This window comes from Gracilinanus agilis, chromosome 5, assembly GCF_016433145.1.
Source record: "Gracilinanus agilis isolate LMUSP501 chromosome 5, AgileGrace, whole genome shotgun sequence".
In the NCBI taxonomy this organism is placed as follows: domain Eukaryota; kingdom Metazoa; phylum Chordata; class Mammalia; order Didelphimorphia; family Didelphidae; genus Gracilinanus; species Gracilinanus agilis.
Genome location: NC_058134.1, coordinates 218,357,163 through 218,383,725, shown reverse-complemented (window position 1 = coordinate 218,383,725; position 26,563 = coordinate 218,357,163). Strand labels below are relative to the sequence as shown.

Below are 26,563 nucleotides of genomic sequence, written 5' to 3'. Positions count from 1 at the left end.
TCATCGAGGCTGATCTTTTAGTTTTACAAATGAGTAGACTGAGGGCCAGGGAGGTGAAGGAAGTGGCTGAGAGACACGTGGGTAGTAAGGGGCCAAGAGAGCATCTGCACACGCAATGCCTTTTGATTCCAAACAGCTCTTTCCCATCTTTGATGATCTCTAAAGGTCCTTCCAGATGAACATCTTCTAAGAGAGAAGACTTGGACTTTGACACTTCTACATTCGGAGTCCTTGAGAAGTCACTTCCCCTTTTTTGGCCTCAAGTTACTCACCTGTAAGATGGGGACAGCCCATTTATGCTACCTGCCTTCCAGCGGCGTTGTGAGGGCCGAATAAGCCAGGACGCCTGGGATCTTGCAAAGCCCGAGTTTTGACCGCGAGTCTTGCCCTTTCCAGGCCGCTCCTCACCATCCGGTCCCACTCTTGCCCCCAAATACTTCCCTTTCCAAGCCCAGACCCAACCCTGTGTATGGCGAGCAAAAGAGGGTCGGCTGCTCAGAGTATCAAGAGTCAGGTGGGTTTGACCTTTATTGTTTCTACCAGCGTTTTCCAGAGTAGTGACAGAGTTACAGGGCTGAAGGGAACAGTTGGAGTAAAAAATAGCATAAATAAAAAGGAGAGAAACCAAGGAGGTCGGCAGGAGGCGACTGGAATCCGGTCGTTCAGGGGCAGTCGGAGGGCCTGGGGTGGTCAGAGCCGTTTATGATTCAGCCACCATAGTTGTGAATTCTGCAAGAAGCAACAAAGTCAATGGGGAGGGGGCAAAGGAGAGACCAGGGGGAGATGAATCCCAGGGGCCTTCGGGATGCACCCGGTACCTGCATGCTGCTGCTCACAATCCCAGGGGCAGACCTGGACCCGTCCCGGGGGCCAGGGGGCCTTGCTGCTCAAATAAATTGGTGGGGAGTGTAGTATACAGAATTACCCCATTAACAGGAGGGACCCTCAGATATAATTTCAATCTCAGGATCTAGCTCAGGAATTGAAATAGTGACATGTAGAGAGACGAGCACTGGGTTGGGAGTCAGAGGAACTGAGTTCGAATCCTAGCTCTACCACTGAGTTCCTGTGTGACCTTAGGTAAATAACCTTTCTGAGACTAGGTTTTGAAGGGGCTGGACTAATGGATCTCTGAGGTCTGACTCTCTTCTTCTTCTTTAAACCTTTATCATCCATCTTACAATCAATACTATGTATTGGTTCCAAGGCAGAAGAATGGTAAGGGCTGGGCAATGGAGGTTAAATGACTTGCCCAGGGTCACACAGCTAGGAAGGGTTTGAGGTCAGATTTGAACCCAGGACCTCCTGTCTCTGGGCCTGGCTCCCTGTATACTGAATCACCTATCTGTCCCCTACATCAATGATCTCTGACAAATCTTGACCTGTGTGATCTCAGGCATACCACTTCTCCCCAGCCTCAGTTTCCTTCTGTGTAAAATGAGAGGATTGGACTATGGCCTCTTCCAGTTCTAAATCTATGTGTCTATGATGCCTTGAACAAATGCTAGCTCTGCTGCTTACAATCTATGTGACCTTTGGCAGGTTGGTTCATCAATCTGGGCTGCCATTTTGTCCTCTATAATCTATAAATCAATCAATGAAATCTATAAATGAAAGGGTTGGACTCGATGGTCTATATGGGCTTTTTCTAAAATTCTGTGTTCATTGGCTTGGGACAGGAGACCTGGCTTTGGGTCATATAACACTGAATGACTTTGGGCAAGTTGCTTGACGTCTTTGGAATCAGTTTCCCCATTTGCAAAATGAGAAGTTTGATTCTGATGAAAGCTGAGCTCTCTTTTGCCCTTCAACAGCTCCAAGGTCCTGCCCCTCTCAAGCCGCTCTCCCTGGCCATTCTGTACCTCGTGACCTCTCTCTCCTCTCAGTGCATGGCAATGACCGCTTGTCCCACTCGCTCGGCACGTAGCAGACATCTGCCGCATCACGATGTCTCTGAAGCTGTCATCTTGCCTGGCTCCTTAACTCTTAACTTGCTATTGGACTCTTCTTATGTTTGCTTCATGACTCCCTAATCAGATTGTAAATTCCCAGAGGGCAGAGACTGGACCTATATTTCTTTGCATTCTTCACAGTGCCTGGCACAGGCCGGGCACCTACTAGCATCCAATTAATGCAGAGATTAATGAAATCTTATTGCCGACTCTATTTTCCCTGAGTGTCCCTTTCTTCCCAAGTCTCAAAGTCATTTCAAGCCTGAGGCTGAGGGAGAGGGGCAGGAGGGATCATAGGATTGTAGACTTCCAGCTGGAGGGGCCCTTTGAGTCCCCGTTTTCATTTTTTATAGATGAGAACACTGTAAACTAGAGAGCCAAGGTCACACGAGCAGCAAAAAAGGGATAGGGAAGATTCAAACCCAGGCTGTCTGACTCCAGAGCCAATATTCTTTCTGCCGTACTTTTGTCCTCGTCCTCACCCAGGTCTGCTCTCTCTAAGATCACCAATAACTTGCCAGTTGCCAAATCCAGTGGCCTTAAAAACAGAGCCCTCATCCTTCTTCACCCCTAAGCAGCACTGGACATTGTTGGCTCCCTTCATCCCCCCACTTTCTGGAGAGTCTCCTCTCTTGGTTCAGAGATGTCATACTTTATAGTTCTCTCTCTAATTCCTCCTCCTGTCACCTTCATTGGCTCTGAGTCTTTTTCTTGACCCCTTAGGGTGAGTTTCTCTTCTTAGATCTCTTCCCTTTTACATTTGTCCCCCATGGCAATATCATTCAGTCCCTTTAGGGAGCTGTGTGCATGTTGGGGCCATTACTTTGGGCAAGTTGAACTTAAGTTTCCTCATCCTTAAAATGAGGAGGTTGGACTAGAAGGGTCCTGAGGACTTTTTCATCTCTAAGTCAATGATCGTATATGAGAGTGGGTAAATCACCATTCTCTGTATGGGCCTCAATTTCCTCAAATGTAAAATGAAGTATTGGGGTTAGATGGCCCAGGAAGGGGGCATCTTTTCCAGCTCTCCATCTCGGATCCTAGCCACTATAATCCCATGACTGCCCTCTGAACATCAGTGTCCTTATCTGGAGAAGTCAATCATTGAGTTAGTCTCTGGAGTCTCTCGAAGGTCTAAACTCTTAAGATCTTCTATTCTCTCCCCACTACATTACACAGCTTGAAGTGCTCACTGTCTCCTCTCCACCTTCTTACCTCCTCTTCTTCTGTCCAATTGCTACTTGTGCTTGAAAACTGCGCAAATGCTACGTCCTCCAGAAAGCCATTGTTGTCTGCCATCACCACTGGCGATATACATTCCCCCATCCCATAACATTTCATTTGGAAGTTCAGCACTCCCTTTGAGAATGATGGAAGAGGGGCAGCTAGGTGGCACAGTGGATAGAGAGACAGGTCTGGAGTTGGGAGGACCTGGGTTCAAATCTGACCTTAGATACTTTCCAGATGTGTGACCCTGGGCAAGTCACTTAACCATGTATGCCTAACCCTTGTCCTTCTGTCTTAGAATTGTTACTAAGACAGAAAGTAAGTGTTAGAAAAAAATCATCTAATGATGGAAGGGATCCTAGGGTCCTCTATAGCACATGCCTAATCTATTCTGTGACATCTAACCATATTTTTTTCTTTAGTAGATATAACTTCTTTAAGGGCAGGGATAGTTTACTTAGCCTGATGCCTGGTATATAGTAAGTGCTTAATAAATGCTTAAAGAGTGTGGTACAGTGGAAGTCACTGATGGTCCAGTTTGAGGTCCTTGACCCAAATCTCAGATGGCATTCTTGCCATCTGCGGGACCTCACTTCACCTCCCTAGGTCACACTTTCTTCAACTGAAAAATGAAGGGTTTGGTCTGGATGGCTTCAGAAGTCTAGAAGCTCCCCATTTTAGAGTCCTATAAATCAAATTCAACCAACTTCTAGAATGTATTTTGAAGGGGAGATCAGCACGTACCAACCCTGAGATTAAAAATGTAGTCAAAGCTGCTCCTTATGGCAACGGTCAAGTTAAAGCAAGATCTTGTAGCAAAGGCAATGTTCTTGTCATGACCCTTTTGGGAATTCACAGGGTTAATCAGTACTGAAACCTTCCATAAAAGAATTAATTCGGGGGTCAATGCTAAATTCATGAGGCAGAAGCAGGCTTAATTTGGCTTTCTTGAAAGGGGTCCTCTCCAGCTCTCCTCATCCTACATTGCAAGTAGCCTCAAAATCAACTTCTCCCACAGCCTTTCTAGCAGGGAAGGGACACTAGAAATACGACATTTTTCTTGGAGCTCAGCAAGGCTCGTATAATGACACAGTTTCTGAGAATCATGTCTCTCCCCTAATCCATATTTCTAGGATCACGAGACACCCTGATTCTAAAGGATTGACTAATCTTTGTTAGAAAAGGGCTTGTCACCTTGATGTGAACCACGGCAATGCTTAGCACCAACGTAAGATGATGGGTTGACTTGCAAAGAAAAGCTGAAGCTGGAAGCCCCCCAAATGAGGAGGCTGTAAGGCTTTTCCCCAAACCTATCTTTGGCTTTGTGTGTTCTTTCTCCCCCTCCTCCATTCCATACTGAGTGTCTGTGGCCTCCTGGCAGGTTCGGAACCTACGTGCCCTGTGCTGGTTGCAACAATATTTGTAGATGCCTTTGTGTGATCGTTATTGGGGTCTGGATCAAATCCCTCTCTCTGAATGCTGGGACCTAGCATAATGGACTACACACAGAGGCCTACTTGCCAAATTGAAGCAAAGCTCCAGTTATGTGCAAGGCACTGTCTTCAGCACTAAAGATATGGATGACCATAAGAAGATAGTATTATGATTGCTTTGAAATGGATAGTCCCTGAGGGGCGTCTTTAGTACTATAGTAGAATTGGGGGTTTTGTCATCATGGGGTCTCAAGAGAATGAGATCAAGTGGGTGGAAGGTAAGGCTACAGTGACCATGTCTTCCCCAAATCTTCTTATTTCCAGGAAAAACACTCCCTCCCATCCCCCAGGTCATTTACCACCCCCCCCCACCCCCATGAGATACGGGTCCATTCATCTCCTTCTGGAAATACTTGAGTTCCTCAATGCTGCTTCTAGAATGTGGTGTCCTGAGCTGATCACAATATTCTAGAAATTGTCTGGGCAGGGTAGAGGACAGGGAGACCCTCACTTCCATGCTTCTAGTGCTAAGTTTCTGCTAGTACAACCTAAAAGGAATTAGCATTTTTTGGGGGGCTTCCCTATGCCTGACTTACACTGAAGTTGTAGTTCACTCAGCTTCCCGCCTCCCCTCCCAGACTGGGTTTCCACACAGTCATGTCTCCCTGATAGAAATTTTTTTTTGGACCTAAGCATATGACTTTACATTTATCTCTTTTAAATGGCCTTGTTTTAGATTCATTCCATGATCCCAGCCCATTGAAATCCTTCTGGATTCAGAGCATGTTCTCTAACATAAATGATTCCATCAAGTTTTGTGCCATCTATTGACCAAGGCAAGAGTCTTGTGGCACATCACTGGAGAGAACCCTCTGGGTCAGTAATGCTCTACTAACCATCAGTCTCTAGCTGGAGCTGGCTCGGCATTTTGGGGGAATTGAAGAATTTCTCAAAGGAAATTACCCAATCATTTTTCCTATCTGGAAATAGACAATAAGCTGCTGGCCAATAGAGTCTATCCTTTTTGCAAGGAAGTGGGCTACAGTGAATAGAGTATTTGCTACATACAGACAAGGCTGATGTCAAAGGAAAGTAGGATCCTGGTAGATGGTGGATCAATCTCAAGATACCCCAAATGGAGCTAGTAGGGAGGCTTGACTATGTCACACCTTCCTCTTCACACAATAAACATGAGTCACTCCTTTTTACCTCTGGGATCAAAAAAGCCTCCTCAGTTTGGCATTTAGACCCATGCCCAACCTGGCCACAACCTTCATTTCCAGCCTCCAGTACCATTACTCCCCTTTCCATGGTTCAGCCAAACTGTCCTTCCTGATGTTTCTCATATACAACCTGCCATTTTCTGCCTCTGGAGTGTCCCCCAGGTTAAGAATGCTCTCCTCCCTCGTCACTTCTGCCCCTTAGTTTCATTCAAGATTCAGCTCAAAGACCATATCCTGCTACTAGTGCCTTGTTCCCCCAAATGCTTTGTATTTATTTATTAGATATTTTACTGGATTATTAGATATTAGATATCTTATTATTATTAGACAGATAAAATATTAGACACTTCATTATTAAATATTAGATATCTTATCATTAGATAGATAAAATATTAGAGGTTTCATTATTAAATATTAGATTTATTATTATTGGATAGATAAAATAATAGTTTTCATTATTAAATAGTAGATTTATTATTAGATATATAAAATATTAGATATTTCATATTAAATATTAGATATTATTATTATCAGATAGATAAAATATTAGCTATTTTATTATTAAATAATAAATATTAAATATTAGACACTAAATAAAAATTATTAAATATGATTAAAACAAAATATTAAATATCATTAAAATAAAATAAATGAAATGAAATATTATTAAATAATAAATAAATATTGATACATATTAAATATTAGCTATTTTATTGTTAGATATATTAGATAAAATATTAGATATATTGCTGTACTTGGAGGCAAAAAGACTGTGTGATACTGGGGAAGTCATTTAACTTCAGTTTCCTCATCTGTAAAATGAGGGGGTTGGTCTTTAAGGTTCCTTCCAATTGAAATCAAATGAGAATCTTTGTAACGCTGCTTGAGGGGAGGCACTGTTTCACAGTTGTCTTTGTATACCGAGTGCCTGGCACAGAGTGGCGAGCCAACAAACTGGCCTACTGTGCACCAGTAAGTGTGTTCAGCCCTGACAACACAGGAGGACCCGATTCCCTTAATAAACACTTGTTGACCGATTGCTAGATTGATAGAGGCTGGAGAAAGCCTCAATGCTGGATTCAGAAAACCTGGGCTTTAGGCCACACTTACAGTTGTGAGTTTTTAGTTGTTTTTCAGCCCTGTTGGACTCTTTGGGACCCCACTGGGAGTTTTATTGGTGGAGATACTGGAGTGGTTTGTTACCTTCTTCTCTAGCGCATTAACAGAAGAGGAAACTGAGGCTCACAGGTGAAGTGACTTGCCCAGGATCATAGGGCTAGCGATGGTCTGAGGCGGTGTTTGACCTCAAGACTTTCTGCCTCTAGGCCTGGAGCTCTCTCCATAATAATAGAGCGGGAGGCCTGGGCCCCATCCCTCTGAACTTGTTTGTAAAATAGGGCACAGAGAGTCATGCCTGCAGTCCCCACCTCTTGGAGTTGGATAGGGACCAAGCAAGCTCCTCTGATAAGCCTTTGAAAGCCTACGATGTCATGTACATGCTGGTCCCTGGTGGAAAAAGCTAACGAGTGGCCTTGGAATGACATCTCGGCTTGTGTGACCCTGAGCAAATCGCTTGAATTTTGGAGCCTCGCTTCTTGGTCCAGTGAGAGACATGCCTCTTGCTTTTGTGCATCCCTCTGAGGAAAACACTTGGGGATCTTAATGAACGAGCCGCCATGATTAAACCCAGAAATCGAGAGGGACTCTGGGGGCCCAGAAAGTGGAAGTGACTTGCCTGGTCACACAGAAGAGGCTAATAAAGCTTTTCCTGTTTGTCTCTCAGGGGAGTCAGAGAAGCCTAAACAGGAGGGGCTCTTTCTTCAGAGCTCGGAAGACCTGGGTTGAATTCTTCTTTTGGATACCTGAGTAAGTTGCTTAACTTTCACCTCATCTGAAAATGGGGAGAGGAGGCAGCTGGCTGGCTCAGTCCTACAGATGGGAGGTCCTGGGTTCCAATCTGGCCTCAGACACTTCCTAGCTGGGTGACCCTGGGCAAGTCCCTGAACCCCCATTGCCTAGCCCTGACTGCTCCTTCTGTCTTGGAACCAATATATAGTATTGATTCTAAGATGGAAGGTGAGGGTTTAAGAAAAAAAAAAAAAAGAAAAGAAAATGGGGATAAGAATAGCATCTATTTCCTAGGGATGTTGTAAAGATAAAATGGAAAAAGAAATTCACCCTCAGGCAATACTATAAGTTACAGGTGAATTACCAAATTGTATCCCTAGAGGGAATTTCCTTATTGTTTGTTCTCTGCCTGACGGAAACCATAGATCTGAATCTCTCTGCCTCCTAGGTTATGGTCGGGATGGATCACTGGTCCATTCTGGAGGTCAGGCAGAGCCCTTTCACTTTATAGGTAAGGAAACAGAAGCCTGGGGATACTGGGATACCACACAGGGAGCACATGGCAGGACCTGGATTCTAATCCAGATCAATATTCTGCCCATTCTCTATTGGGAAAATGTTTATAAAGGCCAGTAGAGTGGTGGGGGAGTGCAGCTGGGTGGCTCAGTGGATGGAGAGTCAGACCTAGAGACAGGAGGTCCTGGGTTCAAACCTGGCCTCAGACACTCCCTAGCTGTGTGACCTTGGGCAAGTCACTTAACCTCCATTGCTTTTACCATTCTTCTGCCTTGAAACTATTACACAATACTGATTCTCAGATGGAAGGTAAGGGTTTTGTCAGCCAATGGGAATGTTAAAGACATTGTTTGGCACACAATATCATAATGTAATTCGCCAGTATAATAATAGCACTGTCTCCTATTTTATTATAATATAGAGTACATGGTGTTATTATTGTTGTTTTGGTCCTCTGATTCCCTGGTAGCAGAAACACCTTTTCTGCAACTAGAAGTCTTTAAAGCAATTCTTTTTTTTTTTTTAAACCCTTGTACTTCGGTGTATTGTCTTATAGGTGGAAGAGTGGTAAGGGTGGGCAATGGGGGTCAAGTGACTTGCCCAGGGTCACACAGCTGGGAAGTGGCTGAGGCCGGGTTTGAACCTAACACCTCCTGTCTCTAGGCCTGACTCTCACTCCACTGAGCTACCCAGCTGCCCCCAACTAGAAGTCTTTAAAAAAATCCTTATTTTCTGTCCTGCTAATAAAAGACAGCAGAGCAAAGGCTAGGCAGTGGGGGTTAAGTGACTTGCCCAGGATCACACATCTAGGAAGTGTCTGAGACCAGATATGAACTCGGTCTCCCAGCTCCAGACCTGGCATTCTATCTACTGTGCAACCTAGGTGCCCCAATGGAAACTCTTTGAGAGTTGCCAAGGAATACTGAGAAATTAGGTGACTTTCCCAGCATCACACACATTTGAACCCAGGGCTTCCTATCTCTGAAGCTGGATTAATTCCTCACTCCTGGCTGAGGTGTACAGGACAAGTATTATATATAGAGCCATTTGTCTATAATATGACAGGCTGAGGGCAAACCTTCCTTTAGGGAAATTGAGTAGACAATTGACCATCTAGACTATACCATGGTGGCACTCTGCTGGTTGTTGCAGAAAGCCTGGAGCTGTCTCCTTCCTGGAGCATTTTCCTCTTCCAATCAATAAAGGCCCTGAAGGAAGGAGGTGGAGGAGGAGGAGGAGGAGGATCACAAGACTCTGTCCTTCTCTGTCCCTCAGGAAACTGAAATGAGCCTAATTCTCTCTGTCCTCGTGCAGGCAGACTGTGCAGATCTGACAAATTTAGACCCTATTGACAGGCAGATTAGCTCAAAGTGATGGCCTGGAACTTCAAAGGAGAAGGGAATTTGAGGGAGAGGTTGGGAAGGTGCCCATCTCTCATTTTCACCTCTTTCTCTGAGCCAGAGAACCCTGGGATCAAGGATGCTGAGCTGGGCCAGCCAGAGGCTTTCCAGACCAGTGTCTGGACCTCAGAGATGTGGAGACTGAGGCCAGGGACTTGGCGAGGGACTCACAGCTGGTAAATTCCTGATCAGAAGGGCTAGACCACCTTTCTTTACCCCCTTCTACAAAATGGTAGGGCATTGATTTTGTTAGAATAGAATGCCATATGCATAGTTTAGTCACATATATTATTAGAATATAATGCTACATGTATATCCGTATGGTCTAGTCCCATATATATACATACATGTACAATGCCATATAAAATATATACATATAAAATGCCATATATATATATATATATATATATATGAATATAATGCCTTGTTGGCTGACCCTGGTATCAGTCTCTTTGTCCTCCAAGCCTCAGTTTCCTCATGGATAAGGAGATGGCATGGGCTTGAAACTACTGATTAAATTTAGAGCTGGAAAGTCCCTGAGAGATCAGCTGGTCCAAATCCCTCATTCTACAGAGAAAATGAGATTCAGGCAAAGTGCTTTATCCAGGGTTATACAGCTTGTCAAAGAAGGAGAATGGGCTCCAGAATCAGAGGGACTGGGTTCAAATCCCACCTCTGACACTAGTTGCCTTGGTGAGGTACCCATGTCTCAATTTCCTCATCTGTAAAATGAGGGAGAGTTGGGCTGGATTGAAATATTTCCAGCTCATAATCTACAATCCTAGGACAAAACTAGTTATTTTCCCACAACTCCCTGATGGGAACATGGGTTTGAAATTTTCCTTCTGCCTTTTTGTGGTATGGTAGCTGGAAGCACTGGATAGGAGCCAGGAGGATCTGGGTTCAAATGACCTTTTTTTTTTTTTTCATCTACAAAATGAAGGGATTGGATTAAGTGCCACTGAGGTTCCTTCCAATTCAAAATCCACGAATATATGTCTATGTGTGTGGTTAGTGTGCTTCCTGGAGTGACGGTGATCTGGATTCTGGTCCTACCTCTACTGTTTTCTAGCTGTGTGATCCTGGGAAAGTCAGTGTCCTTCTCTGAGCTTCAGTTTTCTCATCAGTAAAATGGGCCAGTAACACTCCTACAGCCCACCTCCCAATCTGGTTGCAAGGCTAAAGATGAGTAGATTTGTGATGTTTAAATGTCATTTATCATCATCACAATTAAGGAGTATTCCAGAGCAGCAAAAGAGGAGAATTCAAGGAACCCAAACAGCGGCCAGATCAAAATAATTATAATGGGAATACTAATCCTCAACTGCCAGCTCTGGCTTCTAATGGTCCAGGCTCCTTGTGCCCTAGGCAAATAATTTCAGTGGTTTAATTATTTGGAGGGAGGAGAGAGCAATAAAAAAAGAGAACGTGCCTTCATTTGTCCTAACTTCTGTTTCTTGGTAACCATAGGTTAGTTATATAATACCATCGTCCTTTCCTCCCTTGGCTATATATCTTTTCTGGTGCAGAAACAGGATGTCTTGAATGCAAGTCCACCTGGGAATATGAATGAGCTGTTAATCCATTAATAACTCTCGAATTTAGGCTCTGCCTCAGTGGAAGGCATGAAGGAGTCAGGGGATCTGAGTTCTGGCCTCAGTTCTGGTTTAACTCTGTGACCTTGGAGAATCCCTTGACTTTGCTGCATCTCCATGCCCTTGTCTGTCAAATGGGTACAAGAACTCCAGACCCCGACCACGACACGGAGTGACTGTGAGCCTACAAAAGAAGAGGCAGCCGGGTACTTTGAAAAGAGGGCTCAGCTGAGATTCCAAGGACGAGGATCGGAATCCTCTTTCGTTGTTACCCGTATGACCTTAGACAAACCACTAGTTTTCCTTGAGTCTCTGTCCTAGGCTTTAACTAGATCAGGGGGTTCTTGACCTGTGAGGGGTCTGTGGCTAGATTTTGAGGGATTCACAGGCTTGGAAGGGAACGAAATGATATCTTTACTTTCACTGACCTCCAACTGAAATGTAGTATTTCTTTCAATTTAAAAGCGTGATTCTGAAAAGGGGTTTATAGGTTTCACCGGGCTGACTGGCAAAGGGGGCCAGGACACAAAACCAGTTAAGAAGCCCTGGCCTACATGATATCGGAGGTTGCTTCTGGTTCTAAATCTAGGATCCTATGTAAATGTTCTTGTTCTCTGTCTGTCTGTCTCTGATTCTCTCTCTGTCTGTCTTCTTTGTCTGTCTGTCTGTCTACCTCTGTTTCTCCTCATTCCATAAATATGGCAGCATTTTATATTTTGTAACATACACAGAAAGCATTCTCATTCTTGCTCTTTATCATCTAGCCCCAGGGTTTAGCAACTACTGGCAGTCACAGGGATTTCCTTCCTTACCCCTTTCTCAACCTCAGAGATTCCCTTACCCAAAAGCTGTCCTTAAAATGATTTTAGCTCTTATTATGGCAGTGAAGTAGCAGAGTCAATAGTTCTTAGTTAAGAGTCAGGAAGACTTAAGTTCAAATCTAGCCTCCGATACCTACTAGCTGTATGATCCTGGGCAAGTCACTTAACCTCTCTTTGTCTCAGTTTCCTCAACTGTAAAATGGGGACATTAAGAGTACCTGCCTTCCAGAGTGTTGTGAAGATCAAATGAGATAATTGTGAATTACTTAGCATAGTTCCTGATGTTCAGGAGGCCCTGAATAAATGCTAGTTGTTATTGCTCTTATTATTGTGTCAATGAACACCTTATAGAGTGGGGAAGGACGTTAGAAATGGCCTAGTCAAGAGATTTTTCTAGATCTCTGAGAGATGTGGTGAGTGAGGCCTAGAGCTCAGTTCTCAGGCCTCCCTAGGGGTCTTCAAGCAGAAGCTGAATGAGTCCTTGGGAAGGATGATAAAGAGAGAGGGCTTGCTTGCCCAGATACACATGGGACTAGAGGTTTTCTAAAGGCTGGTCCAGTTATGAGCTTCTGGACCCTCATGTGAAAAATATGCAGGAAGCCACCCAACAGAGGAGGGCGCTATGGGTCTGAAAGTTTTGAGAGCTGCTGGGTTTAGGGGTTAAAAATCCTGGGCTGAGTACTGTGATTCCAGCCTTAGATCCTAAAGTGTTAGAGATGGAAGGCACCTGAGAACAGAGAAGGCCAATGGGATGGCAGAGCTGGGAGGGGAACAGACAATGTGATTTGGGAGGGACCTTCGGACATCGAATTTCTGAACTTGAAAGGGACCTTAGGACAGATCTGTCAGAGCTAGAAAGATTCTCAAACATAGGATGCCACAGTTTGGAGGGATCTTAAAGCACAGAATGTGTTGAAGAGCTGGAAGGACCTTTAGAACAGAGTTGCAGGGAGGGGAGGGACTTTAGAACACTGAATATTAAAAGCTCATCCAGGCAAGAGACCATCCAGTCTCCTTGCCTTAGAGATGAGAAAACTTAGGCTCAGAGATCAGAAGACTTGGCTAAGGTCACAAGGAGAGTTATCAATAAAATCAAGATTTGAATCCGATTCTCTCATCTCCAATTCCAGTACTTTTCCCCACTGCAGCCCAGCCTTCCCCTCCTGGCACAGCGGGCCTCTTCCCTCTCTCTATCTCAGTTCCTTCTTTGCCTAAGCAGGGCTCAGAATACCTACATGCCCAATACCTACAGGCTGTGGGAATTCACTGATAAGGCACATCTACAAATAATTTTTGGTTTCCCGAAAAAGGTTTCCCGAAAAAAACTAGAGATGAGTCCCTAATTTATAGGCATTATTCGGAAGAGTTTGGGGTTTAGACAACTTCTGGGGGCCAGCGTGATTGGCCCCCTCCTCCTGATGGATAAACGGGGACGCAGATGGAAGAAAGGAAGGGGCACCGCCTGCCCAAGGTCACAATCCTAGCTAGGGAGAGGTGGAGTGGGGAATAACTAATTAGTCTGCTGCTTGCCTAGCTTTATTCTTGCTAGATCAATTATACAATTACTCAAAGTTGGAGCTGAATGGGGCTGCAGAGACCATTTAAGTTGAAAACCCTGAAGTTCTGGATGGGGAAGCTGAAGAGGCCTCAGGGTCACTTCATGTTCCTTCACCTCAGGGCCCCAGAACCAATTAGTAGGAGAGTATGGCTCTGAACTCAAGACCTCCTGTTTCCTAGGTCAGGCCTCTCTCCACTTACTATTCAGCTGCGTCCTAAAAGAGGGATATTTCTCAAGGGTACTGACACACATACAAAAAGAGGAAATCTCATTCCTCTCAAGGAAGTAGGAGGAACATCAAAAACCATCTTATCCAGCCTCCTTATTTTACATATGAGGAAACCGAGGCTCAGAGAAATCAAGTAATTTAGGACTATAGGACCATAGATTTAGAGCCAGAAGTGTCTTAGAAGCCATTGAGCCCAGCTCCTTATTTTAAAGATGAGTAAACCGAGTCAGAGTGGCTAACTGGCTGGCCACGGATCATAGAGGCACATAAATAGCAAGAGGCAAGATCAGAATTTGAACTCAGGTGTATTGATTCCAAGTTCAGTGTTCTTTTCCTTATATTATCCTAATTTAAAGCATATTCTCTAGTTCCCAGGGTCTTCTAGGGAACCTTCGACCTCTAGGAAAACAAGTTGAAGATGGAGTTAGGGTCATAGAACCATCATTTTGAGGTCATTTGGAGTAATCCTCTCATTTTACAGAGGGGAACACTGAGGCCAAAACAGAGTCAATGACTTGTCCAAGGGCCCTTTGAGGAGCTGGAAATGTCTCCATCTCCTGAACTTCTCTCAAGGGCAGGTTATATCTGCAAGGGGACTTAACTGGGAGTCAAAAGACCTGGATTTGAATCCTCCTGCTACCACTTTCTAGCTGTGTAACTTTGGGTAGATTATTTCTTTTCATCTGGATCTCCGTTGCCCCAACTAAAAATGTGAGGCTTGGACCCATGCTCTCTGAGGTCCCTCCCAGCTCTACCATTCTGAGCTTCTCTGCTCAGGATATCTGATTCATTCTCCTGAGCAGCTGCAGAAGGCAGAATTTCACCCTGGTCACCAAATGATTAATGAGTCTTTAGTATCAAAGCATAGGACAGAGAGAGAGGGAAAGGGGGGGGGCATGGATTGAGCACTTGTTCTGTGTTCTCTCAGGCAGTACACAGAAACCACTCATGCCCGGTCAACCATTCCAGCCTTCTCCAGTACTTGTGAGCAACTCAAATGGATTGCCAATGAAGGAGGTGGAAAGCATGATGTGGATAGAGCTTAGGACATAGGAGGAACTGGGATGCTGGCACTGGATCTGTTTTTATGGTGACCTAGACCAGTGTGTAGGGAACTTGATTACCAAAATAATTGAAGAATGGACACCAAAACTGAGGCTATCCTTTAGAACTGGTTCCTCTACTTGGGAGCATAGATTTCACCCTGGAAGGGACCCTAGATATCATCAAGTTCAGATTCCTCATTTGACAGATGAGGAAACTGAGACCTACAGAGGTTAAGCGACTTGCCCTAACCCTCATGTTCCATCTTAGAATCAGTGCTAGATATTGATTCCAAGGCAAAGGAGTTGTAAGGCAATAGGGGTTAAGTGACTTGCCCAAGGTCACACAGATAGGAAAGATCTAAGGCCCAATTTGAACCCAAGACTTCCTGTCTCTAGGCCTGGAGCTCTAACCACTGTACTAGCCTCTTTACAGGGAGTAAATCTTGATGCTTCTTTACTTTAACTGATATTTGGAGAAAGAGGGCAAGAATATCCCTGGAGTCTGAAGCAGAGAGGTGTTATTATTGGCCAGAACCAAGCCTGGATGCTAAAGCCAAGATAGGTTTTATTTCCCATTTCCTAGCAAAGCAAAGAGTGACTTTCCATAGAAACAGTTAGAATGAAGAGCCAGAAAAAGGGACAATGAAGAGAGGCAGAACAGTGTAAGGGGAAAAGCAATGAATTGGGAGTCAGGAGATATGGGTTCAAGAGCTCCTGTGCTGTTATCCTTAGTAGCCATGCGACCATGGGAAGTCACTTAGCCAGTGTAATCCTCCATTTATTTATCCACAAACTATGGCTAATAATTCATGACTTACCTGATATAATTGTTGTGAGGTTTGACTAGATGTGACCTCAGAAGCCATATAGTCCAATCTCCCCCACCCCCTTAAGTCCTTACTTTCTGTCATAGAAGCAACTCTAAAATAGAAGGGCAAGGACTAAGACAAAGGAGTTAAGTGACTTGCTCAGGGTCACACAGCTGGAAAGTGTCTGAGACCAGACTTGAACCCAGAACCTCCCAATTCCAGGCCTGGTACTCTATCCACTGAACCACCCAACTGCCTCCCAGTCCCTTTATGCTACACGTAGGAAAACTGAGGGCAGAGAGGGAAAGTAACTTGCCCAAGGTCACAGAGCTAGCAGGTTGGCCCAGGTCTTAGTTCTAGGTCATATGACTTTGTGCCCAATGCTTTTTTCCCTCATGGCATCCCACTATTTCTTTGGGAAGAGGTTATCTCTGCTTCCTCTGATATCTGGACAACAAGAAAACCTGACCTTTAGGCTTAGCATTCTATTTCAGGGACCCATCTACCATTTCTCCACTCCTTCCCCAAAAGGGTACCCAACACTTAAGGAGTCCCACGGTATGCTTGGTGCCCAGCCCCTCCATCACTACCCACCTTCAGCCCCAATTTTGCCATCACCATCCTTATCTCCAGCAGATAGGAGTGCCTTGGTTTCCTTGTCAGACAGTTCTCGGCCATCTGGTGTAAAGCCCTTCAGGATGAATCTAAAGCAAGAAGAAGGCAGAGAAGGGTCAGGCTGAGATTGACTTGGCCCTAAGAATACCGGGTAGATTGAGGGGTGTGGTAGAAGGAATGTGGGATTTGGACTCAAGAGGACCTGTGCTGTAGTCCTGATCCTGCAGTTAATTTCCTGGGTAAGTCATTTCCTTTTTCTGATCATTCACTTGTTTCTCCTCTAAATGAGAGACTTGGTAGCTTCCTAGATTGCCTATTGTCTCTAGGAAAAAAGTACAAATTCCTCTATTTGGCACTTAAAGCCCTATGTGGGCTGGCTCCAGTCTCTCTTTCTAGGCTGCCAACCCATTGCTCCTCCTCACATCCTCTACTCCAGCCAAACCGTTCTCCTTGCTATTTCCCATATTCCACCCCATTGCCTTTGTGCATGCGATTCCCTTATTTCTCAAATGCTTTTCCCTCTTTGCTTCTGCCTCCAAGGCTCAGCTTGAGTATCAGCTTCTTCAAGAAGCTGATCTTCCCAGTAATGATGAGGGGCTTGCTCATGGAGTGTTGCCTCAACTTTCCCTGAAATCACTTGACAACTTTTTGTGCACATTCCATATTAATTTATCTTTGTACGTTTTTCCTTCAGTAGAATGAATCCTCATCACCTTTCACTGTCCTTGGCACACAGTAGGTGCTTAATCAATGCGTGGGGATGGATGGACTAATTAACTGGCTGACCTCCAAAGTCCCTTCTAGTTCTAGAACAAGGATCTCTAACTTTTTGCAAGCTGGACCCCTTGGCAGTTGGCGAACCCCACCCACCTCACAATCATGTTTCCTAGTGCATAGAAGAGAACATAGGATTACAAAAGAAACCAATAATATTAAGACATACCCCCCCCCCCCAAAGTTTCAAAGTACATCATTGGCTGAAGCTTGGAGCTCTCTATATTATCCTCTCTCTATAGTTTTAGTTTTCAGTTACATGTAGAAACACTTTTTGACACTTGGTTTTTTTTTTAACATCAAAATAGCCTTGCTCTCCAGTCTACCTGCGAGTGAGGAGCCCCGGGCTCCCCTCCCAGCACTTCTCCTTCCTAGTTGTGTGACCTTGCATAGGACAGTTCTCCTCTGTGAGTGATCCTCTGTGACATGCCATTAGGAAAAGGAAGGGATGAGACCAGATAACCTCTGAGTCTTCGTCTACTTCAACTGGCTCTGGTGGCCCGAACATGGCCAAGGGATCGTGGGTGTAGAGCTTGAAGGGGCCTCGCTTGACTCCCCTCGTTTTATAGGTGAGGAAACTAAGGCTCAGAGAAAAATATGTGACTTGTCCAAGGTCATCTAGATAGCTTTGGAGAGGGGGTGCTATTATGCACACGCAGAGGGTGGGTACTATTGACCGTGAAACTGAGTCAGAACTCAAGGGAGACTCTCCTGCCTCTCTGCCTCCCCTGAGCAAGAACAGAGCCCTCAGAAGTGTTTAATTATTGAACAGCACCATTCCATTAGAAATATTAAATGCCCAGTTAGTCCCGCCCTCTTGCAATGACCCCATCATTCCCTGAGAGCAGAGGGAGAGGAATCATTGCCTCCCAGCCCATTAGGTCTGGCTCCCTCAGAGTGCAGATGGAGGAGGCTGGGGCCAGGAAGCAGCCCACCCCCTCCCCTCCTCTCCCTTCCCTGGGGGTGGGGGAGGGGCAGGCTGGCTCACTTGAGCTCATCCTCCTCGATGAAGCCGCTCTTGTCCTTGTCTAGGATGTGGAACACCTTCTCCACATCCTGTTTGCTCTTCTTCTTCAAGCCCACCATCTCGAAGAACTTCTTGTGGTTGAAGGATTCGGCAGCTGCAGGAAGCAGGGCAGTTCATCAGTGAGGAAGGCAGGAGACATATGGTGCTCTGCAGCAGGCAGCATCTCCTAGCCCGGGCAATGGGTACTGCTCTCTGAAGGGCGCCCTCCATGGCTGGGGAGGCTGGGGGTGGGGACGGTGCTCGGAATCTTGACTAAAAGGGGGCCTGGACAGTTTGGGTCTCCCAGGCTCAGGTCAGTGAAATACGGGGAGGCGGGGGAGAAAGAAAGTGGCTGCTGATGAGATCAGAGGACCATTAGCAGAAACTAATGAACTGAAAAGAACCTTAGAGGTCATCTAATCAAGCCAACTGACTTTCACAAGCTGGTCAGTGGCAGGGGCAAGATTTGAACCCAAGTCCTCTGAACCAGAATTCTGGCCTCTTTTGGGGTGGGGTGGAAGGAGCTAGGACTTCTCAGTTTTCCTCCTGTGGTGGAGTGAGGAAAATAGACACAGAGAGGGCAAGCGGCTCTCTCAAGGTCACATGGTGAGGTTAGGAGACCATGCTGAGAAGGGAGAGCCAGGGGTGCTTAGCACCCCATCCCGGGCTGCCTTAGGAGGTTCCAGAGAAATCAGGATGGTGACAATCATTGTGATGTGGGAGTTAGGCGGGAGAAGGCTGGAGAGCAGTTTCCCCAGGACTTGGGGGCTAAGGTGCCCACCACCTGGACTTGGTCTTCACCACCTGAATGGCTACATTTAGGAGGGTATTAGAGACAAGATTTGGCGGTTCTGGGAGAAAATTGGGGGAGGATGGGTGAAGAACTGAACGAGAGACAAGGTTCAGAAGCTTCTGTCCTGGGGGGGGGCAGCAAAGAGAAAGATGGGGTCAGGCAGAGAAAGCCCATTTTCCATCCTCTTTTTGGCTGCTGAGAGAATGGCCCTGAACAGTCCGGGTCTTAGCTGAGCTCAGAGCTCCAGTGAGTTTGGGAAGGTCACCACCTCGCTAGTGGCCCATGTCGGGCAGCCCTGGGGGTGGGGTGCCAGACAGGAGCCCCAAGGACTTTTCTGAACAGTTGGGAGACTTAGGGTGCCCAGCTCAGGAAAGGAAGGGCTATTTGGGCTGAGAGCTGAGCTGAAGGAAAGAGATGCAGAGTGAAAAAATGGAGGGAACAGTAGTCCTTCAGGCACCAGAAAAGAGAAGGGGCTTGGGTCTCTGGCTGGGCGCACAGCCTCCTTCATGGAACTTTAGTGGGGATGAAAATTCGGAGCAACCACTTAACTCCTGAGTCTGAGCGGAATCCCTCCCGGGATGGGGCCATTGTTTAGCGTTGGTCCCGGCACCCCTTACTCCTTCAGGTCTCCACCCTTCCCCGGAGGAGGGTCGCCCTGGACTCCTAGCCGAGCTAGCCGGGAACTTACTAGGGCATGAGTACCGGCACAGGCACAGGCACAGACACAGACACGCACACGCACCCGAGGTTCAGTTACCCCAGCTTGTGAGGAAGTTCGGAGGCTGAGAAGCTCAGTAGACAGGACCCATGGAGATGCCCAGCGCGCTCTGAGGATGCCTGGGTCCTCCTTGTCCCGGGGACTACTGTCCTCCTCCCTCCAGTCCCCTTACCAGACTGTGCCACAGCGCTCAGCCATGAGCCCTAGGTCCCTCCGTCTCCGGGATGTGTGGGCTAGGATGCCGGGGATGCTGGGGCTGGGTCAGAGGGCTGCTAAGGGGAGGAGATGGGGCATGGGGGAAAGGCGGTGGGGAGGAGTGGGTGGAATGGGGAGGGGGGTGGGGAAGAAGCAGCTCACCTGCAAAGGCCGCCACTGCCTTCTTGATGTCGTCTCCGCTGAGCAAGTCTGTGATGGACATGCTGCCGGTGTGGGTCGGAGCGGGCTAGGCGAGCAAGTACGAAAAGCTTAAAAAGTGCCTCCCTCAGCGTTCCTGCTCATATGACCAGCGCTGCAATGCTGCGCTGGGACCGCGCGCCGGGGAGGGCTAGGGCGGGAGGCTGGCACGGGGCCAGGCTCGCTCCGAGGCCCATCCCCAGGACGTCGAGGCGGGATGGGGGGGCACTCTGGCCCCTCTCAGCTCCATTGGGGGGCTGGAGGGAGTTCGGGCGGGCACACCACACACAGCTCAGTCAAGGGCACAGAGATGGTGCTGCTCTGAACAGATTGGTACAGACCACCCTGCCCACCCCCGAGGGCGCCTTGTCCCTGGACTCAGTGGGTAGAGAGGACGCCTGGACTGCAGCAAGTCCCCCCTCCCATCCTGCATTAGTCTCATTCCCCTCAACTCCCTTCTATTCCCTCTCTCACTGGCTAGGTTAAGGCAGGAGCCCAAGCTGGATCCTGGAAAGGGCGCCATCCTGCACCTACACCCCTGTGCAGCCCCATGCCCTTTGCCCAGCCCAGCTCTGCTCTGCCCAGCCTGGAGCCACCTCAGGATTCCACTTGGCATCCTCAACTGCCAGTCCCAAGCCCCTCGCCCCACCCCAACCTCAAAATGAGACTTACTGCTGCTGCTGAGGGATGGGGAGGGACGCAGATGAGGATACCAACCCTCTGCCCTGTCTTGTAGCTCTCTTTAGTCTGTCCTTGTATTTTTAAGAGCCCCCACTTTTTACCCCTCCTGTCTTAGGATCCTGGCTCAGGCAATCAGGGGTAGTGAATTACCTCCAACCCTCTCCCTACCCCCCAACTCCTTTCTACAGAGCCACCATAGGGGCCTGTTTCTTCATTCCCTGCTGACCCCAATGGATACATAGCTTGCTGAATTTGGAGTCTTAGGACCTGAGTTTGAATTCTGCCTCCTCTAAAGGTTCCTATGTGACCTTGGACAAGTCACTCACCTTTCCTCAGGTTCCTCTCATCTGCAGAATGAGGTAGTTGAACTAGATGGCCTTTGAAGTCCCTTTCAACACTAGATTTCTGCTTCTAATTAATTCCTTAGGACCCAGAAGGCTCCCTCATCCCTTTTCTTGCCAACAGCAAGTCTGATGGTGGTGGTTGGTAAAGGACTTAAAGCTGGCAGGGTATTAAGAGGTCATCTAAGACAAATCCCTTTTTACAAAGAAGAAAATGGAGGCTCAGAGAGAAGATCGAACTATAGGGTTTAGAACAGAAGGAAACTTCGAGCCTTTTATTGAAGAGAAAACTAAAGTTCAAGGCATCATAGAATTCCCAGGTAGAAGGCAAGTGAAATCAGTGGCCCTGAGCATATGTAGCAGGTGAGCAGCCTTAAGGCTTCCCACTTCAACTGCATCCTCTCCACTTCTCCAGCCTCTGGCCAGGCAGGGTCCTTCCTCCAGTCTGGTGTGAAACAGGACAAATGAAGGCTGTGTGCGGGAGGGGTGGGCAGGGGTTCTCTGCACACTGTGCGTGTTGGGAATACAGTGCTCTCTGGAAAAGAGCTGTCCTTTCAAGCTGGTGGAAGGCACTCCCCCCAGTTCCTGGACTCATTCTTCCACTGGCCTACGGAATGACACTGGGTCCAAAGAGGGAAGGTTTTCAGACCTTACTGAATTGTTTCTCAGGGTGCTGGGAACTGCGTGCCCTTCCTCCCCAAACCTATGGAAAAGACAGTCCTAGTCTTGGCTCTGCTACCAACACTCTTTGTGACCTGCTTTAGGCAAGTTATTACCCTTCTCTGACCTCAGTTTCCTTATTTGAGAAATAGATGATATCTCGGGCTCATTCCAGCTCCTATCGTAGTTCTCTTGACTTCAAGGCTTTTCTGGGTGGTGTTTCCACCACCAGCTTTCTAAATGCTGAACCTCCGGGGAAAAATAGGGTCAAAAAGGGAAATTCACACCTTCTAGCATATTTTGAGGAAGCACCATGGATAATGTACTAAGCTTGGAGTCAGGGAGATCTGGATTCAAATTCCATCACAGATCGCTTTCTAGTTATGACTAGTAAGTCATTGAATTCTTTGAGTCTCAGTTTCCTTCACTGTAAAACAGTGAAGGGGAAAAAAGGGAGATGAATTTGATGGCTTCTGAAATCTGTTCCATCCTTATATCCATGATTCTACCATCCTTCCCTAAGTCATCCTTGGGAGATAAAGGGTGGTGGGTGAGAAGGGCCAAGGAAACCCAGGAGGTGGTGGGAGGAGAAAGGGTGGTTGGTTGACTGAGATCTCAAGTTGCCTGTGCTTCTCCCTCTTGCTGGCCCTGCCTCCTCCCCTCTGCCACTGTTGGGGCACTGGACAGCTGCCCTTAACTGGGAACTTTAGTAAACTTGCCTGTCAGGCATGCTTGAGGTGAGTCAGCCCCTTTGGACCCTACCAACTAAGCCAGCTGGCATGAATGGGGCACAGGCTGAAGCTTTTGACCTGATATCCCCTGGCATTCTGCCTTTCCCCCAAATTCTGCAGCCGTTGCTGCTACCAATACCACCTCTAGTCCCTTCTTCCACCCTCCTCCTTTGGATCCACAGAGAATCTGAGCCAAGAGAGTGGGGTGGTGGGGGTCACCTACCCCACCCCATCCCCATTCCTCCTTAGCCCCCTCCTTATCCACACAGGTTTACCCCTATCAACACTTAAAATCAAAGAATGTCATGGCTGGAAAAGAGGACCTCAGAGGTTATCTCATCCAACTCCCTTACTTTATAGAGGGGGAAACGGAGACCCAAGAGATGAAGTGGCTTGTGCAAGCCTTTCCAACAAGTCAACAGCATAGCCATGGCTATAACTCTCATCCTTGGAGTCAAACACTAGCTCTTATTCCACAAAACCATGAACTTTATTTAGAGGCCAAGAGTTAGTCCTGGGGAGTTTTTAGGGGATCTAGGGAAAGGGGTGAAGAGAGAAAGTTGGGCGAGGTCAGAGGTATTCTTTAGCCCCTGACAACTGGACTCCACTTCTGCCTTTCTGGAACTTCTGGGCAACTTTAGCCTACAAATCACAGATACACAGCAGCCAAAAGACCCTACTCATCCCTCTATCTTTAGCAATATTTTCCTCTTGTTTTTCATCCAGTTTGCCATTCTCTAGGGTTTTATGCCTTTTCTCTAGCTACATCCTCTGGGCCACCCCACTGCACATGCACCTCTTGGAGCTGGCTATAGAACAATAGAAGTCAAGAACAAGAAGAAACCGTTGAAATCATCTAGTCTGGCACTAGCCCCTTCCCATTTTATAGGTGAGGAAGCAACCTCACTGCTCCTTCACAAGTTAGTGATAAAACCCCAATTGGACCCCAGGTTTTCCTGATGTCCAACTTGCCTTCTTTCCACTGGGTCACACTGCCTTGTTTCTGTTTCTTTCACCTCCACTTTCTCCCATGTTTTTCTCTAGGCTAGTTGAGCCTGCAGTCCCTGCCGTTGCATTCTTCATCTAGATTCAGGTAAACTCCTTTATCCTCCCATCAGGGTCCCCATCCTCCAGGATCCTCCCCCTCCCTTCTTCAACAGCTTCCTCCAGTCTCAGGTGTTTGTTCCACTCACCTTTGATTGGGGTGGGGCACAAGCTGACTCACAGAGAGGGTGAGAGAGAGGAGGTGATCAAGGGAAGCTAAATCTCAGAGCAGGATCTCTTCCTATATAGGCTCCTGGGGTCCAGCTATTTTGGGCAAGTGGTTCTCCCTCACTTCTTGCCCTCCCCCACTGGTGTCAGATACTCTTGGGCCATGATGCCTGGTGCCTGTATCACATTCACCCTCTCTGGGCTGATCAAGTAGGGCCTATTAATAATCCTTGGCATCTGCCTTCCTTCAGCACCTTAAACCTTAGGCCCAGCTGAAGGCCCACCTAGAATCCTAGAATCTTATAGATGGAAGAGCCACAAATCCCTAGCTTGGTCATCTTGTCTGAGCTCCTACCTGAGCGGGAAATTTACTTTATGAAAGTGGCCCTCTTGTTTCTGCTTGAACACTTCCAGTGATGGGCCTCCCACATGCTCATTCCCTTGTTGGAAAGCTTCAATTTGAGGAAGTTCTTTCTTATTCTGAATACATTGGTTCTGATTTTGATTTTTTAGGTCAAGCAGAAAAAGTCTAATATCTCTTCCATGGGACAGCTCTTAAGAAACTTAAAGAAAATGATCCTGTCCTCCTTAAGTTTTCTATTCTCCAGGCTAAATACTACCAGTTCCCTTCACCTAATTTCTTTCTTCTTCTTTTTTAAATCATAAAAACTCTTACTTTCCATCTTAGAATAATACTGTGTAATGGTTCCAAGGCAGAAGAGCAGTAAGGACTAGGCAATAGGGGTTAAGTGACTTGTCCAGGGTCACACAGCTAGGATGTGTCTGAGGCCAGATTTGACCCCCAAACCTCCTGTCTCTAAGCCTGGCTCTCAATCCATAGAGTCACCTGGTACCTCCTCAACTAATTTCTATAGGCATGGTTTCTAGATTTTCTCAAGATCTTAGTCATCCCCCTCTGGAGTGAATTAATATTGTAGTTAAGCCTTCAGGTTGAGGGTGATATGAGAGGGAGATGTTCAAGAAGAGATGACTAAAACCTCACAGTCTAATTCTAATATTCTAAGACTAGTTGGAGATACAAGAGCAGTGTTGGCAAAAGGCTAGGGAGACAGATTGGGGAATCATAGAAAAAAGGGATTTCTGAAGCTCAGAAAATGCATATGTTTTCTTAAGGAGAGAGTAAAAGACTAAGGTCTGAGTTCTGATGAATGCTCTCAAGTAAGTAGTGAAGAGGAACTGTGACCAGCAAATACTTGGACTGCCATGATATTGCCCTATTGATGAACTCTTGGTAACTAGTCCTAACTCTCTCTCTCCTCTCTGTTGTCCCTCTATTTACAGTGAACCAGACACCCATCTTGTCAGTCAAACGTTGTCTTCCACAAGTGACCTGAAATTAAGTACCTCCAGTACTATGATACAGTCTTTCTAGGGAAAGCAATAGGAAGGGGAAAAGAAGGGAGGGAGAGAAAGGAGAGGGAAAGGGAAGGGGGAAGAGAGAGAGAGAAGCATTTTTTAATTTGAAAAAATTCATTTAATTTAGAATATTTTTCCATGGTTACATGACTCATGTTCTTTCCCTCCCCTCTTCCCACCCCCCCTCCTGTAGCCAATGAGCAATTCCACTGGTTTTTACACATGTCGTTGATCAAGATCTATTTCCATCTTATTAATATTTTCTCTAGGGTAATCACTTAAGAGTCTATATCCCCAATATATCCCCATCAACTCATGTAACAAACAGTTGTTTTTCTTCTGTATTTCTGCTCCTACTGTTCTTTCTCTGGATGTGGATAGTGTTTTTCTCACGAGAGAAGCATTTAAAATCACCCTAGACAATATAAAATACTTAGGAATCTATCTACCAAAACAAACACAGGAACTATATGAAAACAACTACAAAACACTTTCCAAACAAATAAAACTGGATCTCAACAATTGGAAAACCATTGATTGCTCATGGGTAGGATGAGCTAATATAATAAAAATGACCATTCTACCCAAATTAATTTACCTATTTAGCACCATACCTATCAAAATACCAAAAAACTTCTTTACTGAGTTAGGAAAAACTATAACAAATTTCATTTGGAATAACAAAAGATCAAGAATATCAAGGGAAATAATGAAAAAATGTGAAGGAAGGGGGTCTAGCAGTACCAGATATTAAATTAGAGTATAAAGCAGCAGTCATCAAAACCATATGGTACTGGCTAAGAGACAGAAGGGAGGATCAGTGGAATAGACTTGGGGTAAATGACATCAGCAAGAAAGTGTATGATAAACCCAAAGAGCCCAACTTTTGGGACATGAATCCACTTTTTGACAAAAACTGCTGGGAAATTTGGAAAATAGTATGAGAGAAATGAGGTTTAGATCAACATCTCACACCCTACACCAAGATAAATTCAGAATGGGTGAATGACTTGAATATAAAGAAGGAAACTATAAGTAAGTTAGGCAAACACAGAATAGTATACTTGTCAAATCTCTGGGAAAGGAAAGATTTTAAAACCAAGTAAGAGTTAGAGAAAATTACAAAATGTAAATTAAATGGTTTTGATTATATTAAACTAAAAAGCTTTTGTACAAACAAAAACAATGCAGCCAAAATCAGAAGGGAAACAACAAATTGGGAAAAAATCTTTATAATAAAAAACTCTGACAGGGGTCTAATTACTCAAACATACAAGGAGTTAAATCAATTGTATAAAAAATCAAGCCATTCCCCAATTGATAAATGGGCAAGAGACATGAATAGACAATTTTCAGGTAAAGAAATCAAAAGTATCAATAAGTACATGAGAAAGTGTTCTAAATCTCTAATAATCCGAGAAATGCAAATCGAAACAACTCTGAGGTATCACTTCACACCTAGCAGATTGGCTAAAATGAAAGAAGGGGAGAGTAATGAATGCTGGAGGGGATGTGGCAAAATTGGGACATTAATGCATTGCTGGTGGAGCTGTGAACTGATCCAACCATTCTGGATGGCAATTTGGAACTATGCTCAAAGGGCTA

At 45.9% G+C, this 26,563-nt stretch overlaps 1 protein-coding gene across 1 annotated transcript; it reads right to left on the bottom strand.

The window, feature by feature from the left end:
* Positions 1-503: 503 nt before the first annotated feature.
* On the bottom strand, positions 504-23,668 carry PVALB (parvalbumin). The gene is made up of 5 exons (XM_044677475.1): positions 23,563-23,668; positions 19,921-20,005; positions 18,035-18,167; positions 16,252-16,361; positions 504-729 (listed from the first exon to the last, which is right to left on the bottom strand). The coding sequence occupies exons 2-5, from the start codon at positions 19,979-19,981 to the stop codon at positions 701-703; spliced, it is 333 nt and encodes a 110-aa protein (XP_044533410.1). The 5' UTR covers positions 19,982-20,005; positions 23,563-23,668; the 3' UTR covers positions 504-700.
* Positions 23,669-26,563: the final 2,895 nt, after the last annotated feature.

Bases quoted from the DNA above. Each gene is read 5' to 3' on its own strand.
- PVALB (XM_044677475.1), bottom strand. From the start codon at position 19,981: ATGTCCATCACAGACTTGCTCAGCGGAGACGACATCAAGAAGGCAGTG. The intron at 16,362-18,034 runs GTGAGCCAGCCT...TTCTTGCTTTAG, and splicing joins ATCGAGGAGGATGAGCTCAA to ATTCATCCTGAAGGGCTTTA. The intron at 730-16,251 runs GTGGGTAGTGAT...TGCTTCTTGCAG, and splicing joins TGGCAAAATTGGGGCTGAAG to AATTCACAACTATGGTGGCT.